Below are 13,365 nucleotides of genomic sequence, written 5' to 3'. Positions count from 1 at the left end.
ACCAATCTATAAGAGGTTGAGGGGACCACAAGTGTTTTTCTCTCTTATTTCCTAAATATGGATCATTTTTGTAACTTTGAAAACTGTTTGAAATTACTTTTATAAGTCCCCACAGAAAAACAAGGGCATTTGACATAAATTTTGCTTTACGTAATAAATATCTCTCTGAAAATCCTATTCTGTATACTGTTACACATTGTGACTGGGGTGAAAATCCTGGGGTAGGAAAACCAGACAGTGGACTACAGCTTCCTATTCTGATTTCTTCCAGGCAGGTCTGGAGATCAGTTTCTCTTTATTGATGGGTTGCTATGTTTGATGAATGAGGACCACGAAGGAGCATGAGGTTATATCAACATTTACCTATTAACTACTCTTAAAATGAAGTCCTTTTATCTTTCCAACTTCTCCACCTCCAGATTGTTTTTATTTAAATGCTCTCCTCTACTTTCCTCCTCTATAATTTTTTCTAATCCTTCTTTAATTGCCACAATGTAACACTGAAATATAATTCAAGATATAAGCTTAATATTTTGTTCAAGCATATCATTAGAATTTATTGATATGGTCTTTTATACATTTTTAGTTTAGTAGCTTGAATAATTTATCTGGCTTTGAGCTAGGAAATTTGACCACATAAAATAATTCTATAAAATTTAAGTAAGACAAAAGAACACTATGTTTTAAAATTAAGAACTTCTATTCAGAGCTGGGGATGTAGCTCAGTGGTAGTGCTTGCCTATCAAGTGCCAAGCCCTGTACTCAAAAAAAAAAAAAAAACAACAACAAAAAAAACAAACCTACACCAGGCACAACAGCACACACCTATAATCCCAGCTGCTTGGGAGCCTGACACAGGAGGATTGCAAGTTCAAGGTCAGACTCCGCAATGTAGTGAGTCCCCAAGCAACTTAGACCTGATCTCAAAAATAAAGAGCTGGGGGTATAGCTCAGTGGTAAATTACCCCTAGGTTAAATGGTACCCCCCCACCAAAAATCAAACTTCTATTCAACAAAAGACATCTTTAAGAAAGCAGAAGGATAACCTACAAGTTGGAAGATAAGTGCAGAATACATTTATAACAAATAACCAGTTATCAATAATATATAAAAAATACCCATAAATTAACTCAAATTTGTTAATATAGGAAAAAGATGTATTCAACATGTCATAAAAAGGAAAAACATGACCAATAAACATATACAAGCTATTTAATCTCTTTAGTTAACAAGGAAATGAAAATTAAGACCATGATATGAAGTAGTTCTATAACAACTAAAACAAAATGATATATTACCAGCTACAACTGGCTAATCATGTTAGCTCACAGGAGCTCACTGTGTGCCTCTCTTCCCAACTCTGCATTCAGTGATGTCATGTTCATAGTTAGAAATCAGTCATGCGAAGAGAAGTTTGGCCATGGAAAACTTTGCTACAAATCAGGGATTGTTTTTTCAGAGAAGACAGCTCATTAGCATAACACTATGTTAAGACATATATTCATATATGTAAAGACTAGGACTTTTACATCTTAGATCTGCTGCCACTTAGTAGCTTGAGACATGTATGCATAAGGTAGCAAAATTTTGTTTAAAGCAAAAGCAAAGTAAATACAAAATTCTGGCTGGGGAAAGTAAGGGGACTTAATAGAAGAAAAATAGAAGGACACTAAAATATATTCCACAGGAGTGAAAATTAGTTCACAGAGGTCCAATATATTATTAAAAATAAACAAAAAAGATGGCCATGCATGATCAAACATGACAGTATACTAAGAAAATGAAAAACTAAGGATTATGATTTATCCACTTTTTTGTACCTGGGGGACCATTTTGAGTTTTTTTTCTAGATTTGTTTTAGCAAACCAAAAAATAAATACATTATAAAACACTTCTGCCTATATAAGACTTTGTTAGCAGTTGATCTAAACCAATTTTGCAACCATCGCCCTAAGAAAATCTGATAAAAGGTTCAGAAGCTCCCCCTCCCCCCCAAAATGCAGAATGCACACATGTACTTATCCAATTCTGAATCTACTTTAGGGGGTTAGTGACATACACAGAAGCTGTCCATAGGCTCCCATGTTTTAGAATTGTTACCAATAGATATGGTATAATTGGTAAGGAAAAAGAACAAAAGAACAAATGCAATAACCACGATGCTACTGGTGAGACAAGAGGAAAAAGAAAGTTTTAGGGATAATCATAGATAAGGCATTTTTCTTGATCTAACCTCAATTTTTTCATTGTAACTAAGAGACTAAATTAGATAATTGCTAAGGTCCTCTCCAGCTCTAAAATTAAGTCTATAAACAAGTCAGGGCCTAATTTTAATAAATTCCATTAAAATAAAGACAAATTCTTAAAATTTCAGGTATACCTTTTCTCCGTTTAGAAAACCAGACATCTGTTTCTGTCAAAAGCTGTTTTAAAGATCCATTCCAAGAAGGCACGAGTTGAAGGAACATCCACTGAGTTAAAAAAAAAAAAAAAAAAAAACAAGAAAAATATGACTTCATCATTTTATGATATTTTCAAATTGCTCCCACCTTTAAACACAATACCTAAAAATTCCAAATTCCCTTTTTTACAAGCAACTGAAAGAAAGTATAACTATTATGTGACACCTTTACCAGCTTTAAATTCATCATGTCATTAATTACAGTCCAATGATAAAAGCCAAATGTACATTTGTCAAGAAGTAAGAATCCCTGAAAAGTATTTATGGTTATGAACACAACTTAGTTACTGTGTTAAGTAATCTTATCTTATGTATATTATCAACATTATACTAACTAATTCATTAATTAACAAGTCAACTTCATTAAATACCATGTATGGCTAAAAAAGAAATTAAAGTCAGGTATATTGGTTCACAACTGTAGTCCTAGCAACTTGGGAAGCAGAGGCCGGAAGATAGATTGAGCCCAGGAGTTTGAGACCAGTCTGCACAACATAATGAGATCCCATCTCATTCATAAACAAATAAATAAATAAAATTAAACATAGGAAAAGGATTGTCTTATTGCTGTTGAAAGAGTATCCAGAGTAGGGCTGGAGTTGTGGCAGTGGCAGAGCACTTACCTAGTATGTAAGAGGCACTGGGTTTGATCCTCAGCACCACATACAAATAAACAAATAAAATAAAGGTATTGTGTTCATCTACAACTGAAAAGAAAAAAAAAAAAGAGTTCCCAGAGTAGTTAAGAGCATGGACTTTTATAGCCTAGATCTGCTACTTAATAGCTAAAAAAATTACCTAATTTTTTCTGGGCCTTCGTTTCTTCAACTGCAAAATGAGCATGACAATGTGCCCACATTATAGAATATTAAAAGAATAGAAAGGTACCTAACAGTGAAGGTTCCATGTAAGTGTCAGCATTTATTTTTATTGGCATAAAAGCAGTAATAGGAAAGAATTAATACTATCTTAGTTCAGAGACAGAAATGGACCCTCTATAACTTTATGGATTGAATGACCCACACACTAAACTTCCTTAAGAAAAACAGTAATGGAATCCCATCTCTACCATAGAAATAAACAATCCTAATCATCTAACCCAGAAGGTCTCTCAATCTTAAATGTAGACAGTTTTCCAAGTCAGAGACAAAAGGCTAAAGGAAAAATTATGTAAAGGGAAAGGAGCAGTGAACCAGAACTCACAATATCTGGCTTTGCCACTTAGTTATTATGAGGATTCTGAATCTCACCATCCATAGTAAAAGACTAATAGCTGAGGGGCTGAGGTTGTAGCTCAGTGGTAGAGTGTTTGCCTCATGTGTATGCAGCAGCGGGTTCGATCCTCAGCACCACATAAAAATAAATAAAAATGAAAGTACTGTCTCCATCTACAACTAAAAAAAAAATTGTTGATTTGTTTCTTCATAAGGATGAATTACAAATAGGCCTCTAGAAGGACAATTTCACCTTTAACTAGAAAAATCATTTGTGAGAATTTCATCATAAAAATCATTAATTCTACTACTAAAGCTCAACTTTGAAACATTCCTAAAAACCATATTAAACAATGGAGATAGGAAGGATAATAGAATGAAACACATCATTACCTTGCATACCTATATGACCGCATAACTGATGTAATTCTACAAAATGAGAAATCATACCCTATTTATGTATGATGTATCAAAGTGCATAAATGTAATCTAATGTCATGTATAACTAATTAGAATAAATTTAAAAAAATTTTAAAAACCATGTAAAACATTTAAACTCTAAGACAACACCTGTTACATGAAACATTTCTGGTTATGTAAAGAACATAACAAAAACATGTTTATGGTTGAAAAAATTCTGGGAAAAAATAGAAAAGTACTCCTAAGATAGGAAAGAACAAAAACCAAAGTTATCATTCATGAATCCATAAATATACTTTTTAGCATTGGCAGATGGCTTTCAACTTACAATGTTTGACTTAAGATTTTTCAACTTAACAATGGTGCAAAGTGTACCCATACAACCATGACACTTTTCACTTTCAGTGCTGTATTTAATAAATTAGGTGAGTTATATAACATTTCTTATTTAATGATAGGATTTGTGTTAGATGATTTTGTACAACTGTAGGCTATGTGAGCATGTTTAAGGTAGCAAGACTAAATTATGATGTTTTCAACTTATGATGTAACCCCATCACAACTTAAGAAGCATTTGTAACTTCTGTTCTTTTTCTTACATTCATAACCATCTGTTTATAACTGGATACCAGAGGTTGCAAGGTGATATCCTTGTATAAATATAATTTGAATACCTTTTTAAGAGCTGTATATACATCCATCTCCACTTGCATCACAAATAAATTAGATGAACCAATAAGCTGTTTCATAATGTTTATACTGAAAAAGATGAATGAAACAGAGGAGTGAACTTAATCTTCACACACAAGAGGTTGAAGAATGCTGGAACTAAAAATTGTCTTATCAACAAAAATGAAATTAAAAACCACAGTAGTCTTTTTGCCCAGACCAATCTTGGTTAATAATCTATCTGAACGTAATAATACTAGTAATTCACAAAGTGCGTTATCTTTTTTCACAATGATAGGGAAAAAAATCTAACCACTGAACAATAGCAACAACAAAATTATAAACTATGTTTTAAAACAAAAATTCAAAGACATTTGAACTTCCCTATTCCATAATGTATTTAGACAAAAATTTTACCTCTCCCACCCTCTCCCCCAAACCAACAAAATTGATACCTCAGGAAGCTAAGCAATGTTGCATCTTTGGTTTTACACATTTCCATCAGAATGCCATATCCTAAAGCCTTTAAAAGTTCATTTCCACCCTGAATTTCTCAGATCCATCATATATATCTTAGCCTCATTATTACAAAAAAGTTCCCTGACATCAGAAACAGGACATGATCACTTGTGCATCCCTTATAGTCCTTAAAAGAGTACCTTTAATACATAATGGATATTCAGTTAGTATTTTGTGAAGGAAGGGAAGGGAAAAGAAGGGGTAATATTAAGCAAACTTAATTCCAAAAGCAACTTAATTGTGAATTAATTTCATTAGGCTTAGCAGAAATTTTAAAATTATTTTACTCAAATATAATTTCTCAATGATAAAGATGGTTTAAGAAATATAACATTTAATTCTTCTAGAGCCTGACAGAAGTGAGGTAACACTTGAAACTTCTCTGTAGTCTTATAGTAACAATGCATTCTTCTGTTGAAATTGGTTAAAACAAAGCAGCCATAGTATTATCATTTACAACAAAGAACAGACATGTATGTAGTATTTTTTTCAGTTCATGGATATAGCCAAGCTGTTTTGTGTTCTACAAAAATATCTTGCATACTTTAACAAATGAAAAGTGTTATTCTAGGATATTAATTACAAAGTTATTTAAAATTCAAGTACCTGAGTTCTTTAAAAAGCTCAACATTCTGATGAGTCATCAAATTGTTTAGAAGCCATTCAAGGCACCTGAAATTAAAACATGTAATTATTACATTATATGTATTTAGAATTAACTAAACATGTCTTACAGTTAAGATAAAAACAGAATATTAATCTTGCTAGGACATGCTCAAATTTTTTAGTTTAATAATATGAAATTTAGTATTGCTTTTGTCAGTAGTTATTAAGAAAATATTTCCTTTATATTATAACATTTCTATTTAAGAAAAAACACCATTTGTGTTAAATAGATTATGATGGGGCTTGCACGTATCTTTAAGATCTCAAAACAAGTTCTGCAATTTTCAAGAGTTAAAAAAAATTGCCAAAAGTTGGACTGATATAATATCTATTATACCTACTCCTTAAATAATTTTAATAGAAAGTGTAAAGACTGACCATAGTTTTTGTAAGCTTGTATAACCCACCCATGGTCACTTAAAAAGACAACATTCTTGAGGAGTTTACTAATTAGTTCCAAAAAAGGGGGGGAGGGGCTTTTAAAACAACAAAATTCTATTCCCCTAGTCTTTTTTTTTTTTTTTTTTTTCTTATAACTACACATTCTCTTAAGAAATCAAAGCAACCAAATTCCCAGAAGTGGGATGGGAAGAAAAACAAGAAAGGTAACTCACTTTTTCTTTACAGAATCTAATCCATAGGTCCCTGCTGATGTGTAATAGCCACATACAGTTTTCACATTAATTGTTTCCTTCATTGTCTCACCACACTGCTGTATTAAACCATCCTGTAAATATAAATAAGCACTGGAAAGGCCCATTCATGTGGGAAAAATTAGTTCTGATATGTGCTTTTACATATTAAAATTTTTTTTAAAAAGCAAGCAAGAAAGAAACTCATTAAGTGCGGCAAACCTAAGTTTTTTATAAGTTCAATAAAAAGACGGAAAAAAAATTAGCAAGTATTCAACTTAATACTTGGAACTGAAAAATGGAAGTTGGGGCAGAGCAATAAGGTAAATATAAATATTGCTATCCTCTTTGTTTTCTATTTTTCCCCTCTGTGGGACACCTTTGCAAATTTCTTTGACAGTATTTTGTCTGTCTTGCCTGTTCTTTTAAAATTAAGAACTCTCTACATAACCAGCTAACCATGTAACTGGTTAGACAAGTAAATAATATGAATTATCAGAGAGTGCCTATTAAAGTTTAAAACATCAATATCTAAGAGATGCCCCTAAAACAAATATATTATAAACAACTTACATTAAAATTTTAATCTGAAATGTTCATATGATTTCAAATGAACTAACTTTAATATGTGGAAAGATAATGATACTTTTTATTCAAATTTCTGAAATACATTCATCATGCAAGTATATTATTAAGTTAGAATTAGTAAATTATAAAAATAAGGCAGAAAGTGAATGTAGAGCAAAACCAAAAAGACTGAAGTTAGAAAATAAAGCATACTTTATTGGAAATAAACATTGAAAGGATCAAAATATTTTAAAAAATCAAATTCTCACCAAGGATATTTAGGCAAGTTAACTAATACTTCAAATAAACCAGCATATGCCAAATAAAAGGAAGCAATATTTTTAAAGATTAAAACATTGATACCAAATGGTTTTAAAACTTACCTGGCAATCATTCCAGACTCCTCTCCTTTTCTCCTAACATTTCATCTGTCACTTTATCCAGTGGATTATCTTTATTTAACCTCTTGGCTATCCATTTTTTCCACTCCATGTTTATTGCTACTACCTTAACTTGGACCTCACTAGGACCACTGCAATAGTTTTTGTACTATGTACAAAATGTACTCATTTTTCTTTCAATCCATTCTTCACACATAGATCCTGAAGTATTCTTTCTAAAGCATAACTTTGACTTTCTCCTGATTAAAATCTTCCAAAGATACTCACATATAAAGTAGCAATGTATAGAGGGACTTTCATGATCTGTCTTCTGCCTATCTCTCTCTTAAGCCTTGTTATAGTTATGCTAGAGCCATGCTCCCCCTTAGATGTTCTAGTCCTCTCCATCATGTCACATCTAGGTCTTAGCTTACTCTGTCTGAAATGCTCTTCTATGTTCCCTATGTCTGAACTGTTCTTTCCTCCCTCTCTCTCCATATATCTGACTCAATTTGGAAACAACATTCTCCTATGACACTACTGGGTTAAAATGACCACTTCTGGGGTGGGGATATAGCTCATTGGTAGAGTGCTTGCCAACACCGCCAAAAAAAAAAAAAAAAAGACCACTTCTTTCTTTATGAATCCACTAAATCCTACAAGATTTTTGTACCTATAATATTGAACCAGTTCTTATTTTACCTTTGGATTTATATATCAACTCTTCCCCCTTTCCACACATACACACACTACTGTTTCTTTGAAGGTGGGGACTACACTGTAGTTTCAAAAATTGACACGTACAGATGGTATGTATTTAAGGATGGTATCTTAATTTACCTTTGGATCTCGTGCCTAATTTGACATACTGCTCAACACTTTTAAAAATATATTTTTATTAGTTGTTGATGAACCTTTATTTATTTGTATGCAGTGCTGAAAATGGTACCCATTGCCTCACACATGCTAGGCAAGCGCTCTACCACTGAGCCACAATCCCAGTCCCTTAATACACTTTTGTTGAATGAATAAATCTATCATTCTATCCTTAGATTAAAACATATATATGTGGTTTACACCTAATTATTTAACAACTAAGAAGAAGTTTACATGGTAGCTTACAATGTTTTCTGAATCCATGAACTAATTAGTAATCATAAAACATCTGTTTAATAGTGTAAATAAGTCATTAATAGAAATAGGTAAATAGACGACAAATTTTTTCCATATTATAGTCATACAAAGATAGCTACAAAAATAGTTTGTATTCATTTTACACAGAAAAACCATCCCCCCAGTTGTAATAAAGTGCTTCTGGTTAAGCATTTTAAATGATTTATAGCAAATAGTACATTTATACATTTAATTTTCATTTTAAAATTGTAAACACTAAATTTTATTTTTGGAAAAGATGTTGAAACAAATGAAACACTATGATTTTTTTTTTTTTAATAATGTGCATACTTACCAACTGCAGCATACAAGCTGCTGCCAAAATAGCAATAACTCGACTGGGCTTTATTAAGACATCATCTCGATACAGAGATCCAAATGCAACCTGTAGTGCTGAAAGTAGAAAGTGCATATACAGAATTAAATAATGACAATTAAATCTATAAGATTATTGCAAAAGTATCGACTCTCTTCACAAACATATTTGTGTAAAATATAAAAGAGTAATATCACTAATTAAAATGGTAGCAATGGTTACTAATTGATAATGTTAATATAACAATGTAGTAACTTTATTTTTACCAAATTTAGCTGCATTCTTTTAAGTCTAATCTTGATATTGGTAATCAGAATTAAGACATCCTTAGAAGAAGTTTTATAAGATATTCCTGAATAGAGCAATCATCGAGTGCAAGTTCTCACTGATAATGTTAAATCTGCCTTGTTCAATGCTTTGCCACTGGAGAGTGTGGTATGGAGCTTCTGGTCCTATCCACACCACACTCACAGCTATCTAGGCCTGTTCATCCTTCTCTCCACCGCCACTCTCATCAATGTTCCACATGGTTTGTTTTGTAAACATTCTCAAGTTTCCTCTTTGCCTTTGTGGTGAGTACTGGTATCTCCCGCCTGGGCTATCAATGAGGGGAGCAGAAGGTGCACTGGAATAGGAATAAGGAGAGCAATATTGTGACTGTAGGCTCATTAAACTGCTCTGAGATCCAAAACAAGTTCCTTATCTCTTTTAGGCCTTGTATTCCTCAACGAAGGATCCCTACAGCTCTAAAATAATACCAATTACATGATTCATACCCTTCCTGTTCCCAGAAAAAAAAAAATCTTCAAACATAATTTTTAGACACTGGTCATACATTTCCTTCCTTCCCCCTACATCCCATCAGACATATTTACAAAGATAAGTAAACAAACTGACAAAGTCCACATGACCAAACAGATCCAGGATAGGAAGAACAAGACTGATACAGTATTGGAGTAAATTAATATAAAATTATCACTTTCAGTGTTAAATGGAGCTTTTTTCCTAGCTGACAAGGTTAGAAGAAAATAAAATTTCCCATAAAATATATAAATATTGTGAAAGAAATATTTTATGATTTTGCACAACAGTAATTATGGAGGAAGTACCTTCTATACAATATTCTGGTCAGGAATCTCCAGTTCAATAATATTCATGCGGGATTCTTTCCAAGAACCACTGAACATACTAGAAAAGGAGCCTGACTTTAAAAAAAAAAAAAAAAAGTCAATGAGTATCCATACTTTGTACCCCCAATTATTTTCCCATCTCTAGAGAAAAGAACTATCAATATGACTATAGAAGAAAAGAAATAAAGATAAGCCATTATCGGATATATCAAAATACATGTCAGTTTAGTATAATTTTAATAAAACTAAATCAAATTTTATATTACTATCTGAATAGTCCTCACACTGCTGAATCCTTACTGTGCCTTTGCATGATAAAGATCAGTTCCAAGTCAGCACTAAAAGGATGCTTTCCCAAAAGGAAAATCCAAAGTTTGGTTTTATTTAGAAAGTCTTTACTTACCTTACAAATAGCATCCCTCAGAATTATGGTACTTTAGAAGAAATCAAATACAACCAATTTATTTAAAAATTTAGAGTCCTTATTTTAGTTATCCCTTTGATGGTTCCAAGATCTAAGATCTGAAGATGCTCAATCTCTTATTTTTGTATATAAACTATGCATATCCTCTCTCACACTTTAAATATTGGAGATTACTAATAATATCTAATGCAATGTAATAGTTGTTATAATACCTAAATGCTAAGTAAATAGTTGTTATACTTTTTTTAAATTAGGGGATAATAAAAGTCTGTATGTGTCTGTGTGGATGGAATTTTCTTTTTTCTGGGTATTTTAATCCACAGTGGGATTTATTTATTTTTATGTGGTGCTGAGGACTAAACCCAGTGCCTCACACAGGCTAGACAAGTGCTCTACCACTGGGCTACAAATTCAGCCTCTGTTTTATTCTATTTTGAAAGTTCTGAATCTTTAACAGGTAGCAGACAGGAAAGTTATCAGCACAAATATAAAGTAGGTACATTGGCTAAATGACATAGTTTATATACTTTTTGTTTGTCTTATTTTAACTAAACTATATTTTCCAAGAGAGAAGAAAGAATGAAATGTCAAGAATCTTTTAGCCACATTAATCCAGAACTATAAAGCAACATTTCAGATGAAGTTATGTATATGAATAATCACAAATTAAAATAAATTTAGCAATCTTAACTTTAATGTTAAACATTTTCTCCTGACTTTTTCCACTTCGTGAACTGAAGGCATTGAAATAAGCATCTTGAAGTAATGACAAGTTACTGCTGGGCTAGGATGACAATGGATTTCAAGTCTCTTATCTACGCCACACTAAGTTTTCACTAACAATGTTTACCATCTTTCTAATAAAACACTTATAATCAGATGAAAGGACTTTATTACTGTCATGCAAAAGAGTACTGTGAAATGCAATGAGGAAGAACCAAAGTTCGAGTTTCTTTAGTAACTACCCTGATTATCAACAGAAAAATAAAATACTTACTTGACATAAATATATTTTGTGTAAGCTCCACTCTTCTCCTAAAGCACAAATCTTAATGTCACTGTTTTTCACCATTCAAAATAATGTTTGATAAATATACTTGGATGTGCTCTTTAATTTTTTTCCTGTGGAAAGACATGTAAAAGTTACATTGTGAAAAACTGAATGTTTTACTGATCTTGCAGACATTTCAAAATACTCCTTTTGTTCAATTTAATTAGAGATTATCCACTGTGTAAAAAAATAGGAGATATTATATATCAAATTTTCAAATTTCTGGAAGAGTACAGAAGGTAATATCTAGTGGCTACCTCTGGGGCACTGCACTCACAGGAGGGTCAACAGTAGATAGACGGGGGCAGCAGCATGGGAGAGAAATCTTTCTCTATGTACCTCTTATATGATTTTTGAATTTTTGAACTAATTTAATTACATATTTAATAAATTAAGAAGATAAGTCAGCAGGGTAGTTTCTGCTATTTCCTTATTTAGAAACCAGCATCGTTACAGAGAATCTCAATATAAATGCAATAATCTGCTGTGCACCTAAAAATGAAGAACAAGAGTGAGATTCCCCTACCCAAGTAATTCATAAAATAATTTACATCTAACCTTACTGGATACCAAACTGGACTAATTACGACTAGTTTTAAACTAATTAACTCCCACCCAGTTTGGGCAAGGTCTGCAACCTTAAGGTTTTCAAGTTTGCTCAAGAAAGAAGCATTTTAGGAGTCAACCAAGAGAGGGAAACTGAACTCTGGACCTAACTTTTACCCAGAGCATCACCATCCTCCACCATCTATAAATACATTGGATTCTGCATAGATTTAACTTATATGAAAAATTGACTTAAAAGTTTGGAAATCATTAAGCAAGATGATCTGGTAAATAAGGAAAGCATAGGCAGAAGCTGATTAGTCTTTAAAAATTTTTGATCAATTCTGACAGCTTTCCTAGTAGTATAAATTTTTAAATCTCTTCTTAAAAATGAAGTCATTTGGTTGGCAATATAGCTCAGTTGGTAGAGTGCTTGCCTTGTAAGCACAAGGTCCTGGGTTCAATCCCCAGGACTGCAAAAAAAAAAAAAAAAAAAAAAAAGTCATTGTTTCTGATGGTATCTTGAACCAATGTATTTAATACCTCTTCCCAATAGATATTAAAAATATTATAGTAAGTTGGGCATGAGGCATGTTCCTGTAGACTCAGCTACTCTGGAGTCTGAGGCAGGAGGGTAACTTGAGCCAAAAGTTTAAAGCCAAACCTGGGCAACACAGCAAGCCCCCCCCCCCTAAAAAAAGCACATACTTTTTGTGTAGATAGAGTTGGGTTGCGGCCCCAGGTCTCCTAGAGCTCAGTAAAAGATTATATGAATAGTATCTACTTCATTGAGTTATTGTGAGGAAATAAAGGAGACAATGCAGTTTCCGGTTCCTGCTAGCACAATGAGTACATGTTTGATTTCTATCCCTCCCAAATCACATTAAAGAACAAAAGCATAAAAAGGACTAAGTTCACAATAGCAAAAATATGACAGTTGGCTCATCATCTCATAAGACATCTTAGAAATCTGAAAATCAGAAAATAAACTGGAATGAAAAAGCAGTGAAAGCCACAGCACAAAAATATGTTATAAAGGACTCAGATGGAGGTTACAGATTCTTTGTCCTTCAGAATACCGTGGGGCTAGTGGAAGGTAGGAAGTAGGAAAATTTGTTCCCCTTAGTGGCCTCCCTCACTCTATGAACCCGAGACACCCAGACAAAAGACTTCAAGGTTTTTCTAGAAAGAAACAGA

At 32.6% G+C, this 13,365-nt stretch overlaps 1 protein-coding gene across 1 annotated transcript in view; it reads right to left on the bottom strand.

The window, feature by feature from the left end:
- Positions 1 to 13,365, bottom strand: part of Gmcl1 (germ cell-less 1, spermatogenesis associated) — a 46,103-nt gene that overhangs the window by 27,331 nt on the left and 5,407 nt on the right. Inside the window, 7 exon segments of the mRNA XM_047522528.1 lie at positions 2,381 to 2,471; positions 4,770 to 4,854; positions 5,890 to 5,955; positions 6,564 to 6,676; positions 8,997 to 9,107; positions 10,139 to 10,222; positions 11,569 to 11,693. Of these exon segments, the coding sequence (XP_047378484.1) occupies positions 2,381 to 2,471; positions 4,770 to 4,854; positions 5,890 to 5,955; positions 6,564 to 6,676; positions 8,997 to 9,107; positions 10,139 to 10,222; positions 11,569 to 11,693 (675 nt within the window).

Source organism: Sciurus carolinensis, chromosome 13 (genome assembly GCF_902686445.1).
Source record: "Sciurus carolinensis chromosome 13, mSciCar1.2, whole genome shotgun sequence".
NCBI lineage: Eukaryota > Metazoa > Chordata > Mammalia > Rodentia > Sciuridae > Sciurus > Sciurus carolinensis.
The sequence above is the reverse complement of the archived record's forward strand: the minus strand, read 5'-3'. Positions and strand labels throughout refer to the sequence as shown.